This window comes from Berghia stephanieae, chromosome 3, assembly GCF_034508935.2.
Source record: "Berghia stephanieae isolate SIO BIC M18660-M18661 chromosome 3, UCSD_Bste_1.3, whole genome shotgun sequence".
Taxonomy (NCBI): domain Eukaryota; kingdom Metazoa; phylum Mollusca; class Gastropoda; order Nudibranchia; family Aeolidiidae; genus Berghia; species Berghia stephanieae.
The window spans coordinates 53,115,139-53,136,495 of record NC_088362.1 but is presented as its reverse complement, the minus strand read 5'-3'; the positions used below and the strand labels follow the sequence as shown (position 1 = coordinate 53,136,495).

Below are 21,357 nucleotides of genomic sequence, written 5' to 3'. Positions count from 1 at the left end.
ACTTTTATTATCCTTATCATTGAGGTGTGATGAATAATATGTTCTTTAATTATGAAGGCATACCTTAACTTTGAAATATAAGTCAAAAAATAACATGATTAAATGACTCGGAAGAGTAAAAAATAATAAAAAGGATTTAAAACGGAAGTGTAATAGGAATTTTTATAATGGGTGTAAGCTTTAAACCGATACCGTAATTTCTTCGGGAATATCCATTTCCTCCTCCCTCTCTCTGCGTGTTCACTACACAACCACAGTGCGGTGCGACTCCCACTCACCCCAAAAACGACCAAAGGAGAACGAGGTGGGAAGTAGTGGGTTTGCCGTAGTTAGTTGGCAGTTTGGCAATGGTTGGACTGGCAGTGGGTAACTGGCTTTGACTTTTAATTTTAGTGTGAATTCGTAGGACGCTTATATGATTTTAAAGTTCAACACCTGCTTTATCATTTGGTAAGTAGTCTAGAAAATTTGTGATAGACTTGAAGTTGTCTCATGAACCCCTCAACTCCTTTTATTTCCTACCCACTTCGAACTTCCTTTTTCAAGTATATTATCTAACCCCTCAGAGGAGGTCCAAAGTCCATTCTCATGGAGTGTTGTAGTAACTAGAAGATAGTGTCTGGTTCTAAAGCCAGAGCCATCTAGTATATTATATGCGTCTAGAGATAGGGTAATCTGAAATAAGAGTTCATTCATATTATATGTTGTGATATATTCTGGGCTAGAGACTTTAAATTTACTGTCGTTTCACAAATTTTCACTTTTCTTGTTGTGTCGTCAATACAGAAAAAATAAGAAGTTGCTAGGCCAATGGATTGTGGTGTTCAGTTCCGTGACTGGAATCCCATATTCGTTAATTATTCTTCGTATTCATACTACACGTCAGTGCAAGATATCTGAAACAAGACACTCTTTTAATTTATTACAAAACTATTTGATAGAATTTAATAAGTCTTACTTGAGTGGTCTGACGGGAGAGAATCACTGTGAATCAGGTAATAGTAATAGATAGATAGTAATAAGTAATAGTAATAGTAAATAATTCATTATTATTATTATTAATCTCTTCGACTAATCAGACATCTCCTCAGTTACAGCTACAGAGTATGGGCCATAGGTATGAATAATTTATCAGCAATTTCAATATGTGCCAACAAGTTATGGAAATTTATATGATTTTTATCTCTTTAGCTTGACAATTGACAAAAATCTAGATATAGATATGATATATAATTATGAATATGATTGTATGGTAATTCTTGATTAATAAAGTGACGGGTAGGCTGTTCAATAGAGCTATCTAGTCTAGTACTATCTAGAAGTAAGGCTGTTGTAGTTATGGTAATGGGATAAACATCCATTGCCATACTACAGAAATATTTATGAATAGCCTATATGTGTATGAATGCGGTTTTCTGATATGACACTTTCCATGCCATAGTAAGGATCGGAAGGTCCTGAATTCAACTCTGAGTGAGCGGTGCATCGTTGAGTCCTTGGAAAAGGCTCTCTATTCAGATTTTCTAACCATACTCAGGTGTGAAATGAGGAAATGTCTTTCTCAATGATAATGATATATGGTTTAGCCTATTTTTTGAAGTTGAAGTTTATGGCTTTTGTTGAAATGTGCACATTGTACTTACCAGCTATCTCAGACTCTTTTACTGACTCATTGTGCTCTGCCTAGCAAGTAGTTGAAATTGCCACTATATTACTTTCTTAATGAACAGATGAAGCATTATATCATAAGCTCTGAACATTAATATTTATTAACAATAGAAAGAAAAAGTCAAGGTTACCAGTATGGCATTTTTAAGTTTGTTTTCTTAACACAAAATTAAGATACTGTTAGTGATATATAACATGTGCGGCTATATTGTCTAGTGGTCTCGTTTTCGGATCGGAAGGTCCTTGGTTCAAGCCTCTCTCAGCTCATAGTTGAGTCCTTGGAAAAGACTCTTTACTCACATTATCTCACCATACTCAGGTGTAAAATGAGTACCTGTGCATTAACTGCGTTGTCTGTCCTAATAATTATGATATTGCCTAACACTAACAGGCAACATGTCTTGTTCTATATGTTATGTGTTGTTGTCCATCACCGTCCCTTTGTAAAGCGCTTTGAGTACATTTAGTGGATATTGTGCTTTATAAAAGTGCAATTTTTTTGGTTTAAAGAAAAAGTAATATGTATTTGTCGTAACTGATATGTGAATATGAATCATTACTATTGTCTGGGTTTATATATTCGCAGTGGCTATTTTTACAATCCTGTAAAGGTGTGTACTAGGATCTATTTTTACAGTTCCATAATATGATTCTGCACTGGATTATGGCGGGTGAGGATCCAAGACCTCTCTAAAATTCCAGCCTCAGAAAAAGACCTATCAATGCAGGTCTAAGATCTGGAAGTTGACATTTCTGGGGCAAGACAGTACTTCAGTGTGGTGGCCTGGGCCAAGGTGTTTTGATTTAATTAAGAGAGAAGAGAAATCGCGTGAATCGATTTGCAACATATGTACTGATTCATATGGAACTGTAAAGATAGATCTGAGTACCGTCTTGACGGGACTGTAAAAATAGCCACTACGTTATATTTTTGATCCGAACAATAATAGCGGATCAAAAGCAAGTTTATTACATGCCTGTGTACGTGTAAGCTGTTACACATCCATAGCAGTTGAAAGATTTAATCTTGGTTTATGCACAGGTGTAGTTAATAACAAAACTCATGGGGTTTAGACACATGATACCTGCTAAGCATATGTGCTTTACAATATTGGATGTTTTCACTTTACTAATTTGTTGGGTATGTAACTTGTTATATTTCGATTTGTACAATTTGTGCATTTCTACTGTGGTCAATAACTTATATATATATATATATATATATATATATATATATATATATATATATATATATATATATATATATATACACACTTTTTTTTTTTTTTGTGGGTACCTATTTGAGTCTCTTCTTTTTGAGTGAGATCCTATAGTGGTGTCCATGTAGTTTTTAAAAAGTGATTTTAGAATAGTCACAATGATGTGTTGGATCAACTTCTGATCTCTGTTGATCTAGTCCTTTTTGTCTTACATTTTCTTTGCTGCTTGAAGTTTGATCTGAATCTTTTGACTATTTTTTCATGTTCCTCTTGACTGGCGCGTTTAAGTTCATACATGATGTGGTAGGTGGGGTGCCTTGACTTCCCGCGTGAGCTGAAGGTCACTCTGTATTATTATTATTGTTAGGAGAGGTAATTTTTTCAACCTGGTTATTCATCTCATGTGTACTTATTTAGTGTCTTGGTGTTTTGTAAGATTTAAAATGTGTTGCTGGGATTCCGTGCCTGTGTCGTCTTCTTCTTCTCCTTTTTTCGTTCGGGCAGCCAACGCCATCATGTTGATGACATGCGCTGAGCCATGTTGTATGCTTCTTTTATATAAACTTTTGTGTAGCGAAATATCCACTAAATGTGCTCAAAGCGCTTTACAAGGGGTCCCTGACCAACAGCAACTCGTGACATGTAGAACGAAACATGATGCCTGTTAGGCGATATTGCAATTTTTTTTCTGACAGAGACAACAGCAACGCTGTCAACGGCCAGGTACTCATTTTACATCTGAGTACGGTGAGAGAATGTGAGGAAAGAGCCTTTTCCAGGGATTCAACTATGCATTGAGCGAGAGGCTCGATCCCAGGACCTTCCGATCCGAAAGCGAGTGTCAGACCACATAGCCGCTTCTTGGGTGGTTGTATAACAGTGGAATTCCCATATAAAGTCAGCTCCTTGTTGGTTCCGATTTTTCTGTTCTAAGCGTGTTTCATTGACACTGGATAAAGCCGACCAATGTTTCTGGTTCAGCGGTGTTGGTTTTATCAAGATTACATTGTAGATACCGTACGCAGTTAAATTCTAGAAATATATCATACCTTTTTTTGCCAGTGAAAAAGTGTGGCAATATTGTCATCGTCTGACAGTGACTGTATGGTTGTTTGGATATCTAATCTCATTTATTAGGTCAGTAACTTAATCTAATCTAGAGTAATTTCAGTTAACAAGTATCGTATTACCGTTGACCTGGTGTCTATGGTCAGCAGCGATACGAATGATAATATTATGAGGTAAGATAACGTTTGACTTGGCTGGTTTATATATATTGATATTAATATGCTATCTATTCCGACCACTCACTCGGTATGGAAATTGGGTTTAGGATTACGTGCACTACTGGAGGCCAGATACTTAATTATGTTTGGGTGTACTATCCAGCTGACCATTTGATGAGTCAATTAGTGCTTTGTCCGATTACGTTATCTCAACAGTTTCTGTAAGATCTGCCTGTCTGAATATTTATTTCACATAATATATTCACATTCCCTATTACATGTTATAGTTATATTGTGTATTGACATGTTGATGGTGAATTAATGAGCTCTTGATAATGATATGCTTTTTGAGAATTTAAATTATGCTTAAGTCCATGGGTTTGTGTCAAATTGTCACAAGTTATTATTGTGTATTGATTCTCCCAGCCCCGCCGCCCCGCGCGCATTAAGTCGTGTTTATTATTATTTGTTTGTTTGTATTTTGTTTTTTATCCAAACGTTGCCTCCTGATAAACTTGGAGATTGTCTGGACTCGACATGATGACCTATAATGTCCCATACCCAGGACGATAAACCATGCAATATGTCTGACTCTTAGTGGTGTTCTTGGAGTGTTTGGGTTTTAATGTAGCCATTTTTAAAATATATTTTTTCATACAAGAAAAAGACATAAAGTTCTCAGATATCGACGTCAAATCTCTGTTGTTATGTGCCTAGACAAGTCACGGCATCGCCAAAATGAATTGTTCAGAACTTTGCGTCTTTCGAATGGTTTTTATTAAAGAATTCACAGCTTTACTTTCCTATAGTCATGGGTGAAAAGATAATAGACAGATTGCGCATCAGGGCGCTAACGGGGCCGATTAGAGATAGACGACGATTGGGATTGTTTGGAAGCTTTAACCCTTTGCCCACTAGTCATTATGACATCCGAAATGCTATCGCCTTCTACATCTACGCCAGAACAGAAATAGAGGGTGGAGCCTACCATGATATAACATTTTATGGAGCCCTAATTTCATCATATCAGTTCTGTCCACTGACAGGTGGGTGGATATCGCTTTCCAGAACGTGTGTCCTTATTTGAAATTCTGAGTTTTTGACCAATCAACGATTGCTCTTTTGATAGCTCGCTTGTCAAAATGAGTCAGCTCAGCCCTTGATTTATGTAAAGGCATCACGGGCGGTATATGTTGTGTAACCACGGTTGACCGAAAGCGATGAATGGAAGCCCTACTGTGGCGTGGAGAACGAGGTCTTGTATGTATAGTTACGTCATATCTCAACGCTCGTGAATTCTTAGTACGGCTGGACTCGCATAGTCCGTTTTCTTAGCGGCAAGTTCCGTGCGTTTTGTGCACTTTTTGTAACCAGCAAACTAAGTATACAAATTGGTGCAGAAAATTATGAAGGTTCGAAAAATAGGTGGCTCCAAATACAATTTTTATTGAAAAGACCTTAAAATTCGTCGTAAAGTCTAGTGAAAACGCGCACTTTGTGACGTTTTGGCGCTCGATGACAAAAGTATAAAAAACAAACATTCTCACCCATTAAGAACAACTTGATTTGTTTTTGATCGTGGACATATGTTTGTTTTAATGTTTTCCATTATTATTTACCAAAAATCTAGCTTTTAATTATTTTAAAACATTTTTTTTTTGTCTTCTGACCGCGGAAAAAAACCCAATGAAAATTGTCCTTTTTTTTGCCCATGCAACAAAACTATGAGTCATTAGGTCGACCTATCCTTTACTAAGTATGTACTAGGATGTCTTAGCGCCTGTAAACGAAAAAAAAACAACAACAAGAGACTAAAAAAAATATTTAAAGCAGTTAAAGAGGTTTATTTCAACCATTGTGTACAGTACAATAATGCTAAATCGAAATGCGGTTTTGTCATCTGTCACCGCCTCTCCCTTCGAGATAACGACAGCTCCATCTACCGACAATGGCATCATGTGTTGTCTAAAAAATAACTGAGAGAATGAGTTTTGTCTTTGAACGATGTCAACAAACTACAATTTTATTTTGTGCAATCGATATTCATTGAAAAGGTAAGGAACAATCTTTTTCATTTATTATAAATGTCTTATATCATCGTGATGTTATTTTACTTTATGCGCGTGCTAGTGCGATAAGTATCGCGCAATGTATGACAAAAGAATTGAGTTGTGAAAAAGAGAATTGGGTCAGATAAAAGCTGAGTCACAGTCATATGATTCTACACACACAATAAGCCTCCAGGATGCAAAAGATAGAGTAAGATTATGGCCCATTCTTGGATCTGAACATATTTTTCTATCTTAGTATAATATAAGTTACATGTGCTATGTCAGTACTAAATTTAGACCCTTTTAGATTCGATTAGATATAGATTAGCCTGTCAATGATTGATGATAGAATAACGGTGTTTATCATTACTGCTGACCGAGAAAGAAAAAAACATAACTAATTTATTATTAACTCAGTTGATCAAAAAAAAAGAACATATAACTAATTTATTATTAACTCAGTTGATCAAAAAAAAAAAAAACATCTCCACACACAATTCTACCAATACACGCTAATATTCACACACATTGTTTTACCTTTTGCATGTTCAGGTTTGGTTTTTTAAAACAGTGTATTGACTTGTTTGTTATATTTCTACTTGCCAGCCGCACAGTCCTTTGTTTCCTTAAAATTAATAAGCATCATGCCTGGGGACCTCGTCAAATTGGAATGCTAGTTTGATTTGTTGAATGGTCAAGATTGCAAGGACTAAAGTTCCATTCTAACAGGTATTTGGAAGTATGTGTTCGTTGTGTGTGTTGTTTTATTGTTGTTTTGCAGAGAATCTTACCACTGAGCTATCCAAGCCCCGTCAACTAATATGTGTTTAACCTTTCTCACGCAAACACACACTCACACGCATACACACACACACACACACTCGCACGCACCCAAACTTGTTCATTCTGTCAGCTCTCAAGCTACCCTATATCGCCTTAAGATGGTAACATTTTCTGTAACTTGATAAACTACGTAATTCACACTTTTGTAGGAAATAACTATAAATATTGTCTCTTGAGTATGCCATGGGGTTTTGATTTATTTTTCTTTCCTTCCTAGAATGCGCTAATATGGCAGGAGGAAAGAAGCGGCAGACATCCATTGTCGACTGTAAAAATCTGAACAAAGTTCCAAGACTCGATCAAGCTTCCCCTGAAATTGACTGGTCGAAGTGCCTGTTTTGTCAAGAAACCATTGAAAATTCTCCTCTCACAAACCCTAAAAAAGCAACCAAGTTAAATTGTATTGAAGACACTTATGTTGCCATTTCTGAGGATATCAAACTTTTTCATGACTCAGGTAGATTGCCAATAGCATTGAAATTCAATATTAACCAACCTGTGAAATGTCTTGCTAATTTTTTGAGAGACAATGATGGACTTTACCATAAGAGTTGCAGACACAGGTTTCATAAATCAAAACTCAAAAAGCTTGCAAAGAAGATAAATCAATGTAATAGTGAAGCAGTTGCAAGTCCTGATACAAGAGGCACATTAAACCCATCACATGTAAGCAAACACTGCTTGTTTTGTAAGGATTGTGAAGGGGAATTGACTGAGGTCCGGACTCTTGCTCTTTCACAAAAAGTCTACGAGGAAGCTGTCCTTCTTTCAGATACAAGTATTCTTAGAGTATTTGCGGAGGGTGATCTTATTGTGGTGGAAGCAAAGTATCATAAGCCTTGCCTTATACTGTTCCACAGAAGAGCAGACGATTTTAGATGTAAAAATACTTCAGACAACAAATACAAAACGCACATTGCAGAATGCAAACAGGATATTGTCAATTTTATTGATCAACAACAAGCTCGCACAGACACAAATGTTGTGTTTAAGCTGAGTGATCTCTACAATTTACTTTTGTCAAAATTAAATGCCATAAATTTGTCGGATGTATATGTACATAAAACTAGATTCAAAGAAAATTTACTATCGAGAGTTCCTTCTTTAATGGAATACAGGGATGGGCGGAAGTCTTGCTTACTTTCAAAGAGGGGAATATTATTTCACAAGCAGCTATTGCCGATTTAGATTCAAATGATGATCTTGCAATACAAAAAGCAGTTGATATTATAAGAGCAGAAATCAGAAATCATACATTCATATCACCCCTCAATATAGATCATGATAGCATTGTCAATAGTGTACCACACAAATTAGTGAAAATTGTGAATGGCATTTGAAGTGGTCAGTGTTCGCTAAGTTTAGGTCATCAGAATCGACATACCATGACAATTTCACAGCTTATCATGTTGAACCACAACAACAAAAGACCGCAAAATTCGGGTAGCACTAGAAAACAGTTGTCCAAGGAAACCCCAATCCCCGTTTATTTAAGAGTCATGGTTTTTGCCAAAACCAGAAAGAAAGGTCTTATTGATAAACTGTCTGCTCTGGGTTTATCAATTTCCTATGCTAGGGTAAAAGATATTACAGCTGAAACTAGTAAAGGAATTTGCCAGTTCTATAAAGAGACAAGTATTTCAACATCATCCAGAGAATTGTCTGTTTGTTGTTTGACAGAGCAACCAACTTATCTGCTGTCAATGAATGCCGGCGTGAACTTTTTACAAAAAAGTCACGCCTTCCAGACAATATGCCACCAACTAGTGAAGCTCTCAAACAGCATTTAAATCGAGCAGTTTACCAAGCTGGTTATGTATGGAAACGCTCTCTTGCTAAAGACCCTAGTCTTCCTTCCAAATCAGATTTTGGTTTGAAAGAAGATGGGATGCCAAAGTGGTCCACTTTGACTGACCTTCCACATGCCTCACAAAATCTGATTAAATGTAACTGTTCATCAAAGGGATGCTCCAAAAGATGCAATTGTGTTAAGGCATCTCTTCCATGTACTCTGTTATCTGCCTGCAATGGTCAATGTTCTAGAGACAATGATTGACTTTAAACACGTTTTTCAATTGTATGTTTTCAACAAACTATGTAATTAAAAAGGGATGTAAATCTATAATAATGCTGCTGTTAAATATGTACACAGAAAAAAATGTTTTAAATTGTTCAATTCTTCATTGCATAAATATGTATTGTACAATATATAAATTTAAACGTGTTATTTGCTATATGATAGAGATACATTGTACTCTTATGTTTGAGAGTGATTGTACGTGTGTGTCGGGAGGAGAAGGGGTACTTTCTTTGGCAGTTGAATTGTCTATTATTGTTTTTTTTTTAATCAAATTAATATTGCTTGATTTTAGAGGATGTGAAGATTAAAAAATGTTTTTGAAATGCATGGCATTTCAAATATATGTCATATTCTAAACCATTTAAACAGTTTCCAGGAAGGAGATATATATTTTTTTTAATTTCCTGAAAAATCCCAATTGAATTCCGTATTTTCTTATATATTTCAATAAAATTCAAATGGAAAAATATTTTCTGAGTCTAAAGTACGCAAGGGAATACCAAAATAACCACATCATTATAAAATATTTATAAAACCGTAATTTTTTGAGAAAAAAAAATAAAATGTTGAAAAAATGTATTTTGTCACCTTTAAAGGGCAATAACTCTTGGTTCCAGCTACATTTCAACTTGGAGCCACCTATTTTCGAAATCCTCATAAAATTCTGCACTTTGTGTGAAAATTTCATGCTGGTTACACGATTTGCACAATTTTTCCATTAAGGGAACGGATTAACAATCAAAACACGAAATATGTGTTTTAAACTCTCGAATCAATCGAGTTACATCAGTGCGTTCGTATCATTGAGAAATGAAAAACGATATATAAATCAAGAACATCGACCGGAAAACAAGGAATATATCATAAAATTATAAAATTTGAGAAAGCTGTTTTCAAAATCAAATCTATTACAAAAAAAGGTCATTTCTAGACCGATTTTTATGAGACAAAGACAATTTTTCTCCACTTTTCAAGCTGATTCCAACAATGAGGTTTTCAAATTTATCGCGATAAGATTATTTGTCATTATTTTTTTTTATACCCAATTGACTGCTCAGGAAATGAATACGTAATCCTTGATGGCGAGCGAGTAGGTGTTAAATTTTGCTTACCCTTTCCCACGTAGACGCACACACACACACACACACACACACACACACACACACACACACACACACACACACACACACACACACACACACACACACACAGACTTATCGTCGTCTAGCATCCTATCGTTCGGCTCGACGATTAAAAGGGTTCGTATCGTCGCTAAAATAATTACAAAATACATATATTTAAAATATATTTATAGTAATGTGAATTAAATATTTTAATGCTCTAATATATCAAGAATGATCATTATTATGATTTATTACGGTGTGAATTGAATTAGACCTTTAAAACTGAAGTTTAATCTGACACCCTACTCGCTGTTATCATTCGAGTCTAAGTTGTAATAAGGCAACTTTGGCCAGAAGTGAAAGACATACATTGTGTGTTCAGTCTGTGTTCTATCTCGAACGGGACCCGTTGGCGCCCTGTCGCGCAAACTCAGTAATAGTCAGAGAAAGATATTGATTTTTCTTATGTGAACCTCAAACTAATTGCAACATAAATATTTTTTGCGTCAGATTGTAGAATGTAATTCACTGATTGCAATGATCCATTGTTTACCATTATAGAAGGGTGCTAACATAATTAAATTTAACATTGAAAATTGAAAAAATAGCAAATGTGGTAAAATTGATACAACTGAAGCAACATACCTGCACAATGGATAAAATTTAAAAAAGCAAACCGCATTCCCCCCTCCCCCTACCCATCTTTCTGGCTCATCCATCAACGTCAGGCGCGAACAATGGGGGATTACCGCATCCCACGCATGTGGCCAAATATGGCTACACAAAGATAGACAAAATATTATTATCATTATTAATATTATTATTTTATTATCGACAATGAAAATAAAGACTTTGAATTTTCGTCAATTTATTGTGAAACATATGGATGAGTTTTTGGGAGGTTTTATTCTGAGGGTTATGATTTAGTAGTGATTGGTCATGCGAAGTTAAATTTGTCAATTTTTCATGTTTTTGATTGGCCACATGGATTTTTTTTTTGGCCATCTCCCAGTCCGTTAATAGTGACTATCAAGTCATTCTCGCACATTTTAATGTAAATCTAAGTCTGTTTTCAGGATTTCTGTTTTTCTCAAGTGTGGTATCAATTCAATGACTTATTTCAGTACAATGCAAGGTAAGAAGCATGTTTATTTTTTCATTAAATCTAATGTTCTCAATTTAATAACTGACCTAGAATTCAAAACTAATCAATTGAAGCACTCTCTCAATAAACATACAGCTGAATTAAACAATACTATACAGTGTTATATGGAAGTAAAATGAAAGTATGGAAACCCGTTGGCGTCATGCTTTACAGATTGAAGAACATACTGCGTTATCGGCGACCTATGTTGCGATGAATAAAGTGTTAGCATCTACTGCTTATCCAAATGTTTTATATGTTTTAGATACATAAAATAAATAATTACAACAGTTTTTCTAGCGCATTTCCAAACATTTACTATGCTTAATGCGCTTCATGTTATTTCAATTTATCCCATTGACCAAATGGAACCATATTTCCATTTCATGCAGCACCAATTGCCTAAAACCAAGGACACGTTCACACCTTAGTCAAGTGGGGTAGTTTGTGTTAATTGTAGAGAGCGGTGGGGGCTGCCTGAAGCCTGCTTACCAAAGACGGAACGTAGGCACCAGAATTGTCCACGATCACTTTCACTCATCCGACAACCGATCATGCTTAACAACGCTTGACTTTTGTAACAATACCTCTGCCTCTGAGCCACTTAACCGCTCTCTATAAATTATATTTTCATTTCTTTATCTGTTGTTTAATGTTTAATGTTGCCTTCGAAATCGTTTAAATTAATAGTCATCCATACAGTATTTGTATCTATTTAGTAAACCTTTTTTGTCGATGCTTGATTAAAGACAAAATGAAATTTCACTTTCAGATGACTGATATTCAACAACAATGTCCTATTTGCCACGAGGAATTCATTAATACTGATGTTATAACAATTCTTGGGGAAAAGGGCTGTGACACCATTAATAAAGTTAGTGTTAAGAGAAACGACAATCTAAAACTGATACCTGGCTCCAAAATACATCGGCGATGTCAGCAACATTACACGAATAAAAAGAATGTTGCTACAGCAGCTCTAAGACATTACAACGCTAAGCAGTCAGCACCCTCACTACGATCAACATCTTCGTTTGATGTGAGAAATGAATGTTTTGCGGTCAATATCTCTTTAAGAGAACAAAACGGAACCCTGATGTTTTCCCTGTTAGGACTGAAAAACAATTTTTGCTCTCAATTAAAAGTAAGTGTAAAGAAAGGAAAGACGAATGGTCCCAGATGATTTTAGGTAGATTAGAATACTGTCAGGATTTACATGCCTTAGAAGTCAAATATCATCAACAATGTAGTGTAAATTTTAGGACAGACAAAGATGTTCCATCAGAATTTGCGACTCAAGCAGAGGTTAAAAAGAATCCATCTCGTGGCAGGCCAGTAAACAATGAGTGTAAAGCGGCATTTGACCATGTCATAACTTATTTGGAGCAAATTGGGGATGAAACAGTTACGATATCTCACCTGATCTCTGAGATGGAGAAGTATGGATCAAATGCGTATTCTCCATTTTATTTGAAGAAAAAGTTAAGAGACCATTACGGAGACACCCTTTTTATCTATGAAAAAGATGGTTTGCCAGATATTATTTCTTTGAGAGAAAATGCTCAAAAGATTATCCATGCTTTTCACCAAACTCAAGAATGTTCTACAGCAGAGGATGAAAAAACAAAGATAATCGAAACCGCTGCAAAATTGATAAAATCGGACATCAAGGCCTTAGAGAGTAGTAAAGCATTTTATCCAACAGTGGATTCTATTTCATCAAAGGAAGCGAATGACGCATTTTTACCTTATAGCTTAAAGTTATTCCTGAAAAGTTTGTTTGAGCCCTTGGAAAATAGTATCATAACATCATCTCTGGGCCAGGCACTGATACAGGCAGCAAGACCCAAGTCATTGCTCACGCCACTTCAAGTTGGTCTTGGTATCCAAATTCACCACCAGACTGGATCGAGGCTCCTTGTAGATGTTCTGCACAAGCTTGGTTTTTGTTGCGCGTATAATGAAGTGAGAACATTTGAAAAAAGTGCCGCCTTGGATTCTGGTAAGGATGTAAGCCTTTCATGTGATAACGCATTTTTGCAATTTGTAGCTGACAATGTTGATCATAATATTGCAACAATCGATGGTCTCAACACATTCCATGGCATGGGAATGATAGCAATAAGTTCACCCCCATCTGCGATTACGAGAAAAATTCCCAGAGACGATGTTTCAATGGAAGAAATCAGGGAATTAGCGAAAATTAAAATTCATTTTTCTAATCCAAAAGATCCTTCATCTCCCATTCTCTACAAGCCATATTCAATACCCAACTCTCAAGATTCTCTTGCCAGTGTTGATATTCTATGGAGAACCTTTTGGATTTTCAACTCTCGGAGACCAATGTGGTCTGGATTCATGCAAGCACTTGTTGGAGATAGAGTTTGCACAGAAACATCTGGTATTGAATTCCTTCCAATCATTGATCTGAAACCAACTGATGAATCATGCATATTGTCAACTCTGAAATTCTTGTCATCACAAGCAAACAACTGCAAAACAACACCTGTCATTACCTTTGACCAACCATTATATTGGAAGTCCAAAGTGCTAATGTCAAGAAATGATGACAGCCTACATAACATCGTGTTGAGACTTGGTGGATTCCACACAGCAATGAGTTTTCTTGGTTGTATTGGAAAGGTTATGGAGGGATCGGGTATCGAAAATGTCCTCAAAGTGATATATGCTCCTAATTCTGTTCCCTTTATCATGAATGGAAAGGCCTACTCAAGAGCAGTCAGAGCCCATTGTTTTTTAGATTCCGCGCTTCATGCTGTTATTGTCAGTGATATTTTCAATCTAAATGTTTCAGTTTTAACTCATTCAGTTGAAGATGAAGCCAATGCCGACGTATTCAGCAAAGATGTGCCAGGGATTTCAGATATTATTTATGAAAATCATTTAGATCAAACCACACCTGAGAGTGGCGGGTGGTTGGATGGGAGCATCACCCTTGAATCATATACCTATGATGTTCGCATGGGTATACGATCCGATAGTGATGTCGTTTCTTCTTCTCTTTACTAGCCTATCCTGCTTCTTTGGTTTGTGATTGTATTTTTGACAGGGGATATTTTTTTTTCTGTAAATCCTCTGCCTGTTTGTTCTTGGTTATTTATAATTTAGCTTATGATATCTTTAGGTTATGATTTTGATTGACATTTGTACTATTTTTGTTAGATTGCTTGTTTTTTTGTTTCAGCGGTCTCTCATATAACCTCAATTGTGTTGGAAGAGACCTAAAGCAACAAACAAAAAAAACAAAAAACACCTGAGAGTTCTTCTGGCTCAAGAGAAACCCGCTTTGAAGAAATTAGTTCATTGGTCTGTGGAATAATGGACAAAAGCATTGCCATAAATAACCTTGAAACTAATCCAGTATTTCAACACATCATGTCACAGCTACAAGACAAAAGGGAAACTTCTTTAGATAGGACAACAGCACGATTGTGGTTTCTGTATTTGGACATGGTAAGAATCCTGCGTGACTTCATCAGGGCTGAACGCACTGGGGACTGGAGACTTCACTTGTCAAGTCTTTCCAAAATGCTACCTTTTTTCGCCTCGTGTGGACACAGCCTCTATCTAAAGTCAGGGTATATCTATTTAACATCGATGCTTGACCTAGAAACATCTCATTCAAATGTCTATAATGCATTTATGGCAGGTCATCATGTGGTTAGATGCAACATCAACAGTTGGACAGGATTATCCACAGATCTTGCCATTGAACAAAGTTTAATGAAAAATATAAAGTCTCAAGGAGGTCTCACAAGGGGCAGGGGGATGGATGAGAGTCAAAGAGCGTTGTGGATCATGTCAATGCCCGCATGTGCCGAGATCACTTCAGCATTGACCAAATTTGCAGGTCATGAAATTCCAAATGACCAGCTTCATAAAGATATTGGCCTTGCACGACGCCAAAGAGACAACAACGATGCTAGGAAACTCTTTCAATATCTCTATGAGAGAAATCCTTTTGTCGGGAAAATGAATTACGTAATATATGTACTGGTCACATTGCTGACTCATCAGTCAATGCTCACCTTGCTCAGGCATTGGGGGACAACATTATCTCTGGTATGATTGGTGAGAACGCTCTTATTTTTTCGTTTAAAAGAAAAAAACAACTCATTAACATGGCCACTAAAACAATATGCCAAGTTGAAAAAAAGACTCTGCATGTTGACTCAAAACTGCTATTCCAGCGGCTCACAAGCGTTGCTGAAATAACAATTGAAAACAAGGAGAACATTCTTGATTTTGAACTCTGCTCTTTTCCCCCAGCACTGTTTGATTCGACAGGTTTGCCTCTAGAGGCAAGGAAACCATCGCTTCGGGATGCTCTGTGCAGTCAATGTGAAGGAGGAGAAATTACTGGCCTGCCAGATGGAGATTATTGTTTTGTTTTAGATGGTGGTTCTCTTTTACAAAGAATTCCTTGGAATCGTGGCTCAACTATTAATGACATCATCACACAATATTGTACATATGTTACATCTAAATACAGATCTGCCCACATTGTTTTCGATGGATACAATTCTTCACTTTCTACAAAAGACACAACACACTTGAGACGAAATGGAGGAGCAGGGGTAAAAGTTAATTTCGACTTAAATTCTATCCTCCACACATGCAAAGAAATGTTTCTGGCCCATAAGAGCAACAAGGGACGTTTTATAACTTTCCTCTCTGAAGCTTTGAAAAAAATCAGGCCATTTTACTGTACATGCAATTGAGGATGCGGATGTTGACATCGTAATGACAGCTCTCGAACAAAGCATAAAACGAGACACTGTAGTGGTTGGAGAAGACACAGATCTATTATGCCTTCTGAGTGCCCATTTTCGACCCAGTCTTAAAAATGTTTACTTCACATCAGCCAAACAAGGTGTAAGAGTGTGTTGTATTCGAAGTATAAATGCATCTCTTGGAATCAATTCATGTAGACTACTTTTTGCACATGCATTACTTGGGTGTGACACGACATCTAGAGTCTATGGGATAGGAAAATCTGTTGCTTTAAAGAAGCTAAAAAAAGAAGAATTTCAGACAATCGCAGATATTTTTCTGAGCAGTTCGTCACAAAAAGCCGACATCATCAATGCAGGGGAGAAGGCTTTGGCTTTGGTTTTAGTCTATGGATTAAATTACCAGTCCCTGAATGAAGCGAGGATTCGACGTTTCAAGGACAAGGTTGCCAAGTCTGTTGTCTATGTTGAACCACAAACTCTGCCTCCAACTTCTGCTGCAGCAAAGTTCCATAGTCTTCGGGTCTATTTCCAGGTACAACAATGGCTTGGCAAGTTTGATCAGCAGTTGGACCCAATAGATTGGGGTTATTACGTCAAGAACAATCGTCTGACACCAATTATGACAGACCTACCCCCTGCTCCAGAAACCTTGTTAGCTGTTGTTACTTGTGCCTTTAAATCTGGATGTACCAGTCTTCGTTGTAGTTGCAGAAAACATGGACTTAAGTGTACACATGCTTGCTCTGGCTGTTTTGGAGAGACTTGTTCAAATACCGAGAACATGAACTTGAATTTCAGCGATGAGAGCAATGTGGATATAGACGACCAATTTTAACACAGTATGGCTTATATTTGTTTCTATTCTTGAGCATAATTCATCAACACCACTCTGGGTGTCTATCCCAGCTATTTTTATTCTTTTCTTTCTTTTTAATTTGATTTCGTCAACATGTAAATGACTGTGATTGCGAATAGTGTGTGTGTGTGTGTGTGCGCGCGTGTGTGTGTGTGTGTGTGTGTGTGTGATGGGGGTGGGGGTGGGGAGGGGGCGTCTTCTTTGGCAACATTTTGATAAGCCTAAACAGTCAATGTATTCGCGAAAAAAAATTCATTGTTACCTTTTCACAGATGTATCTACTTTTTGTTTGCAGCAAATATTTAATTACAACGCTTATATATTTTAGGTATAAGGGTATTCTATGGAGGAAAATGTTAATAGTCCTTACTTTGTAAATACATCCCAAACAGAGCGCGTTAACCATCGTAAGAAACTATCGAAATAGACCTGTGCGGGTTTCCGTCAATGCTCTAAACGTTTATCAACCGTGTCATCAGTAAGGGGTTAAAAATGTGCCGCCCGGTATGGTAACTGATACAATTCGTGCGTGCCGGTCTATGGAATCACAGTTTGGAAAGTAATACATTTTTGTAAAATTAAAAAATTATTTTAAAATAGTTAGCACCTTTTTATAAAAGTAAACAATGGTTTATTTTACTTATTAAATCGTATATAATTAAATGTAAAAGAAATAATTTATGTTGCAATTAGTTGGAGGTCAAATTATATCTTTCCCTGACTATAATGCTTGTCCCCTTTCGTGTTCTCATTTTTTTTTTCTTCTCTCTTTACTCTTTTGTGTTATATTATCTGGCGGCAACTCTTCGGCGTCCCCCTGTATGAGTTCCTTCATATATAATAATACAAGCGTGTAGATGGTTGTCACTGGTGTTGGTCGGGTTGTTTAGTCGGTCGAGTAGCGAGCACATTTATTTGGGAACTGTTTTAGTTTTCTCCCCCGCGAGGGTAGAAAGTTCCTTATTCAACTCTTCAACTTTATCTACTCAAAAGTTTAAATCATTAAGCACCACTTTCACAGTGTTAGTAATATACTTTTGTATGAATTAACACTCCCTCGGGAGATGTTATGGGAACTGTTTTAGTTTTCTCCCCCGTGGGGGTAGAAAGTTCCCTATTCAAATCTTCAACTTTATCTGGCTCCATTGTTTATTAGAAGTAATTTAAACATTTTCCCTCAAATGTTTAAATCATTAAGCACCACTTTCACAGTGTTAATAATATACTTTTGTATGAATTAACACTCCCTCGGGAGATGTTATGGGAACTGTTTTAGTTTTCTCCCCCGCGGGGGTAGAAAGTTCCCTATTCAAATCTTCAACTTTATCTGGCTCCATTGTTTATTAGAAGTAATTTAAACATTTTCCCTCAAATGTTTAAATCATTAAGCACCACTTTCACAGTGTTAATAATATACTTTTGTATGAATTAACACTCCCTCGGGAGATGTTATGGGAACTGTTTTAGTTTTCTCCCCCGCGGGGGTAGAAAGTTCCCTATTCAACTCTTCAACTTTATCTGGCTCCATTGTTTATTAGAAGTAATTTAAACATTTTTCTTCAAAAGTTTAAATCATTAAGCACCACTTTCACAGTGTTAATAATATGCTCCAATGGGAATTGGTACGTCACAGGTCTAATAACAGATTAAAAATCCAATAAGGATAAGGAAAAATTAACACAATTATTTGCATTAAATAGACAAAACAAGACGCGTCCAGCCTTCTTGACAGTCGAACGTGAACTGACAGTCACGGCGTGATTCTTCATTTGTAACCCAATTCGGAATTGGGGTACGAGGTAGAGTATAAAAGTAATGAAATCGCTGACAAGAAGTAACTAACATTACCAGAAATACACTGAGTGATTGGTCAGTCCAAGGTCCAAAGTCCAGGCAAATCTTACCTATATTATTGCCGTGCCGGGACGAATTGTTGAAATTGGTAACGTGCCGGACAGTTACAAAAGACTTTTTTTTTTTTTTTTTTTACATTGAATTCTCGGGTTTATGAATTGTTGCCAAATTGGGGTTCATTTCATCGAACAGTTTTTTTTTTTTTTTTTTTAACTTTTATTTTTTTTTTTTTTCTTTGGCCACCATTTTGAAATGGTTTTTGGTTTGTGAATGTTCGACAATTGTGGGATTATTTATTAATCGGTGATATGGTATTACGGTCATGCTCTGAGAAACGCGTATTTAGATTTTAAAATTTGGCTTGAAAACTCTTCCTTCAAGTGTTATAGATCGATTATTATGGCCCTCATCTTGGCAATAATTCTCAAATCTCTGACTTCGCCTTGTGCCAAGTTTGAGAGCTTTTGTCCAGATGAACGTCATTTGAAGGGTTTCTTGGTCAAATTTAAAATACGTGTTTTTTTTTTTTTGGTTTTTATTTTTTGTGCGTGTACATTATTTTTTGTACATCATTATAATAATATTCTTGAATGGGTTGCTTCATATACTACGTGGTTCATATCTGTATGTAGATATGCTTCCATGTTGATCGATGTTGCTCGTAGTTGAGGTTCGCGTTCGGTCATGATCCACACGAACGTCAAGTGACTGGTTATTATTATAATTAGTTGATGATTGGATTATTGGTCGGTGCAAGATGTCTAGAGATATCGTTGTACTTTTGTTACGTCCTCAATGTCACCTGCTATTGATAGTTTTCTTTTGTTAAAAGAAAAGAGTTGGAAAGCGAATAGAGGCGGAAGGGCATAGGTCAATGTCATTTAATCAATGTCTAAGTCTAGGGTATTCATTTTTTATAATTTTATTTGTGTATTTAATATTGTTATTATTATATTATTATTATTATTATTATTATTATTATTATTATTATTATTATTATTATTATTATTATTATTATTATTATTATTGTTATTATTATTATTATTATTATTATTATTATTATTATTATTATTATTATTATTATTATTATTATTTGTTCTTTTTGTGACCGTGGAGTTTGTTACTGATACAGTCACGCTGTGTGTGTTAAAGTGTCATATTTTGACATTTCAAAAATTCTAATGATTTATCCTTAGTAGGTATTTTTAGAGTAAGGCAGTAAGGAGTATGAGGTACGAGTTTGTTGGTCAAAATGTAATAAAGTCGTTTATTTGTATGCGATAGTAATACATGGTCTTGACCTTCATAATATTATTGGTTGGCCAGGTCATGTTATGCTTGTCACTTGACCGGTTCAGTCGCTGTTACAGAGGTAGTGCAATGCAGTGTCAAACTCCCGGTAGACACTGATTTAGTGCGATGGCCTTAGATCGTTTCGGCGATGGTTATAGTTATAGATGTATTTGCGTGTATTTACGTAGGTAAATTATTGTTTGCGTTTTGCTGTTCTGATTTCTTGTTATAATTGAATTTAGTTTTTGTGGCGTCAATGTTCGTTTCTCGTCCCGTTTGAAAGTCAAGCGAACGAAAACGTTATCAGTGGTTAGGGATCGCATCAGTCTGTCTTGTCCGACTTCGGCGTTCTTTCCTTGGGCGAGGAATTTTACGTACATTGCCTTACCAAACTCAGGTGTGGATGAGTTTATGGTTATAGGCCAATATTAGCTCATACTGAAAGAGAAAAGGCAAGTGAGCTTTTACAAGACTTAAGAGGCTAAAAAGAGCTAATCAGACCAGCGTCTTGGTTCTATGCGACCAAGCCTAAGAGTTAATAAAGCATTGTAAAGTGCTTTGGACATTATATTGACGCGTGCACGCGCTACACAAATGGGCGCGTTCATTAATGCATTCGCTTTTATATTATTTATTGTTATTATTAGTACCAGCTCAGTGCTGGGGTCGGTATTAAGAATAGTAACCGTAATCCATTGCTTAGCATGATATGCATTTGGTACAACGGGCCCCTTTAGAGCAGTAGTGTTGACCACGCGCCGTCAGTCTTGTCCATAGGGACTTTTTAAAATATTTTATTTAGATTCGAGTGGGTTCTTCTGATTGATCAATGACAACGTGATTTTGATTTGCTTTTAAAATTGTTGTTATTGTCATTATTATTATTATTGTTATTGTTATTATTATTATTATTATTATTATTATTATTATTATTATTATTATTATTATTATTATTATTATTATTATTATTATTATTATTAATAATAATTAGACTGGGGGTCTGATGTCAACCGTGTATTCCCACTTGGTGATTTCACGTGTCGTTCTGGCAGTTGTAACTTTGCGCATGCAATCATCGTGTCAGTGCTGTCGCACAGAAGATAGGTTGACACGATTTTTAAAATAAGAAGATTTATCCAGCTCGTCCTTTACATATCGCTTGAGAGAAGTCTCAGGTTTGAGAGGTTTTGGCAAGACGAGAGTGGTTTTAATTTTAATCGATATTTGAAAAATTGGGGCAG

The 21,357-nt window shown here is 36.1% G+C and overlaps 2 protein-coding genes across 5 annotated transcripts in view; both read left to right on the top strand.

Moving 5' to 3' along the window:
• The first annotated feature begins 250 nt into the window (after positions 1 to 250).
• Positions 251 to 21,357, top strand: part of LOC144967997 (carnitine O-palmitoyltransferase 1, liver isoform-like) — a 78,080-nt gene continuing 56,973 nt past the window's right edge. For 2 of the 4 annotated variants that reach the window (XM_078905907.1, XM_078905902.1), the window contains exon 1: positions 251 to 450. The gene's annotated coding sequence lies outside the window, so the exon portion shown is untranslated. Of the gene's footprint in view, positions 451 to 570; positions 996 to 21,357 lie in introns of those variants that run through there. The other 2 variants (XM_078905905.1, XM_078905909.1) reach the window with 2 other exon arrangements.
• LOC144967998 (uncharacterized) lies at positions 6,782 to 9,646 on the top strand. The gene is made up of 2 exons (XM_078905910.1): positions 6,782 to 6,894; positions 7,226 to 9,646. The coding sequence occupies exon 2, from the start codon at positions 7,237 to 7,239 to the stop codon at positions 8,194 to 8,196; it is 960 nt and encodes a 319-aa protein (XP_078762036.1). The 5' UTR covers positions 6,782 to 6,894; positions 7,226 to 7,236; the 3' UTR covers positions 8,197 to 9,646.